Source organism: Sceloporus occidentalis, unplaced genomic scaffold (genome assembly GCF_023333645.1).
Source record: "Sceloporus occidentalis isolate IW3139 unplaced genomic scaffold, rSceOcc1.0.p SCAF_3, whole genome shotgun sequence".
NCBI classification, from domain to species: Eukaryota; Metazoa; Chordata; class Lepidosauria; order Squamata; family Phrynosomatidae; genus Sceloporus; species Sceloporus occidentalis.
In genome coordinates this window covers 4,146,070-4,149,311 of record NW_028316983.1, presented here as the reverse complement: position 1 = coordinate 4,149,311, position 3,242 = coordinate 4,146,070, and the positions used below count along the sequence as shown (strand labels likewise).

At 53.9% G+C, this 3,242-nt stretch overlaps 1 protein-coding gene across 1 annotated transcript; it reads right to left on the bottom strand.

The window, feature by feature from the left end:
- Positions 1–586: 586 nt before the first annotated feature.
- Positions 587–1,570, bottom strand: SOX12 (SRY-box transcription factor 12). Its single transcript, XM_089518439.1, has one exon. The coding sequence runs from the start codon at positions 1,568–1,570 to the stop codon at positions 587–589; it is 984 nt and encodes a 327-aa protein (XP_089374565.1).
- Between the last annotated feature and the right edge of the window lie 1,672 nt (positions 1,571–3,242).

Here is a 3,242-nt window from a genome sequence, read left to right as displayed (position 1 = left end):
AAATCAAAGCCCCGGACGGATAGATGGATGGATGGCCACAGAAGCAGAATCAGGTGTGAAGAAACAGCTACGGTGGGCAGGGGCTGAGGATAGAAGGGGAAGGTGCTGGGCTTGGGGTGGGGATGGAGGGGGTCTCTGTCTCAGCCACGGATGGCGGAGCTGGGAAGCAGCTGCAGCCAGGAGGAAGAGGGGGAGTCGTGGCGGGCAGAGAAACGACTGGAGAAGGTTACAATGAAAAACCTGATTAGACAGTCAAATTTCATGGGTAAATAAACACAGCCAGGACCTCTCTCTGTCTCTCTCAGTGGATTTTTTTTATGGGGGGAGGCGAGAGAGGTGATGAGATGCCAAAGCCCCACCATGCCAAGCCGGCAGACACCGGCAAAGTGGGTGTGTGCCGATTGGGGGGGGGGATGGGCTGATGGAAAGAAAGGTTGCCTTTGAATGCAGCCAAGGCAAGGGTGGGAAATGGATAATACCTGATTCCTGCATGTAAACAGTTGGGATTCTTTTTTCATTATTTTTTTTCTTTCTTTCTTTTGATACAACCTGATTGCGGAGAAATGAGAGTTTACCTGGTGAGGACTCAGTATGTAAAGACCAAGTCCGAGATACTGGACATCAGCCAGTCCCCGGCTATCATCTCAGTCACCTCCGGGGTACAATAATCCGGAAACTCAAAGTGAGAGGCGGCCCCCAAAGGGAAGAGGTCAAGGTCTTTGTCAAAGACAGACCAGTCCGGGGTCCCACAGGGCACCACCACGTTTGGCGGGGCTCGGCTGGGCAGGAAATTCAAGAGCTCTTCTTCCAACTCTTCATCCGAGGAGGCGAAGGAAGAGGGAGGTGACCGGGTGGATGCCGGAGAAGAGATCTCAGAGGACCTTGCCTCGTCCAAGAAGGGCTTGGTCAACCCAACAGCTTCGTGGTCTTTCGTCTCTCCAGAGTTGGACGCCCACCCGCCTTTCTCGTTGGAGTTTGGCACCACGTGCCAGAACTCCTTGGTGGGCATTTTCGGGCTGTCATCCAAAGACGTCTCCAAGAGCCGCACTTCTAGGGGGTCATCATCATCCTCCGGCTCGGGTGTCGACCGTCCCACCTGACCGCTGGCTCTGGGATCCTGCTTGGGCACCTGCCTTCGGGCGGAGGCCACCCTCCCCAGGACTGAGGGCTTGATCTTCACCGGTACTCTTGGGCGAGACTTGGCATTGCCCATCTTCCCCTTCTTCCTGGGCCGGTACTTGTAGTCGGGATAGTCAGCCATGTGCTTCAGCCGTAGGCGTTCCGCCTCCTTGACGAAAGGGATCTTCTCGCAGTCCTGCAAGAGTTGCCAACGCCGGCCGAGGCGCTTGGAAATCTCGGCATTGTGCATGTCCGGCCACTGGTCCATAATCTTCCGCCGTTCGTTCTGGGACCAGACCATGAAGGCGTTCATGGGGCGCTTGATGTGCCCGCTGGGTGTCTTGCACCAGCCTGGTTCTCCTTTGGCATCCTTCAGGATCAGGGCATCTTTGGGACACACCTCCCTCTTGGTCTCTGTCCCCCGGTTCCTGACGCTCCTTTGCTGCACCATCCTGCCAAGCTGACCTTTCTTCCTCCAGACCTTCTCTTGCTTTCTCTCCTTTTCTTGCCAGATGCTGATCTCAAACCAAGGGTTATTTTTTCATCGTCCACTGGCGGGTGGGCAAAGAAGCAGCGATTCTCAATCTCTCTGCCTGCCGGCGAGCGCTTTCCCTTGGTCCACGCCCCCCTTTTAACTCAGTCTCTCGAAGGCGCTCGCTGGCACATTGACAGAAGCGCCTGTGGCACTGTCTTCCGTGCTGGGCAGCCGCCGCCGTACCTCCTGGTGACGCCAGACAAGGGATTGCCGGCGAGTAGAGAGTTGTCTTGGCTGCCTCCAAATTTTTTTAAAAAAATGTATGCAAAAAATTCAGTGGCTGGTGGGTGTCAGCGCCAAGCTGGGGGCTTCTCTGTGCTCAGCATCACTCGAGGACGACCCAGGCGTCACGCCTTCTCTCGCTTGCCGCTAATGTTCAACCCTTGGGGCAGGAAAAAAGGAAGAAAGAAAGAGCAGAGAAATGAATGGATGGGTGAACGAAGAGGTCAGAAGAGAGGGGCTCCCAGCCCCCGGAGTGCCTTCCACGCCTCCTGGCTCCACCACCCGGCTCACGCCCACCTCTGGCTCCGTCTCTCCCCTCTTTGCTGCCTTCTCTTATAGCCCATCCTTGCTGACAGCCCCTCTTCCTCCTCCTCTTCCCCCACTCCTCAGCCCCTCCCCTCCTGTACAGTGCAAGTCGGGGGAGTGTGCACATTGCTGGTGCACATTGCTGCTTGGAGTAAACACCAAGGTGCTTATTCTATCAATGGGAGGCCCCTCCTCGCCCGCCACGTCATTGGTTGCGGGGCAGGAAAGGAGCATTTGCATCCCCCAATCCGAGAGGAGTTGCTGGAGAGAATGTCAAAAACTTTCTCCCTCCTCTGCCCAACAAAGGATGCTTGCCCACCCACCCTTTCCTCCCTGGCATCTCTTCCTGATGGGCAAGCCTCTGCAATCCCTCATCCCATCATCCCCTGCAATCCTAGACTGTTCCAGAAGAGCAAGGGATAGCAGCAGCCCAGTTTAGGAGACCCCCAACCCATGTGCAATTTTGGAGAACTCCTTTGTGTGCAATTTTGCAATCGAGGGCATTTTTGCAAAATTGGCATAGTTTGTAGTGGCACACCAGTTTGAACCTTGGACTGCCCTAGGAGTGCAACGCAAGTAAAATTCATCCACCAAATGCCTGCCCGAAATTAAAATGGCTTCATGATTCTAGAGACCAGGGTTCAAATCCCAGATCAACTATGGAAACCCCTTGGGTGACCTTGGGCAAGTCACACACTCTCAGCTGCAGAGGATGGCAATGGCAAATCCCCTTGAAAGAAACATCCCAAGAGGTTTGCCATAAGTCGGAAACAACTTCAAGGCACACAACAACAGCAGCAGCAGCAGCAGCAGCAACAACAACAACATGGATTTACCAAATTTGTGGCTGCTGCTGTAGGGCAATTAGTCAGGAAAAGCACTTCACATTCCTAAGAGCCTGCAAGGGGATGGGAAGAATAGGTTTAAGCATTAAGGAAAAAGAGACATTTTAAAGAATCCTACAAGACACCAGAGAGCCAGCTTGGTGGTGTGGTTTGAGTGTTGGACTAGGGACTTTATCATGCTGGAGGCAAGCATAATTAAATCAGCATTAAATCTC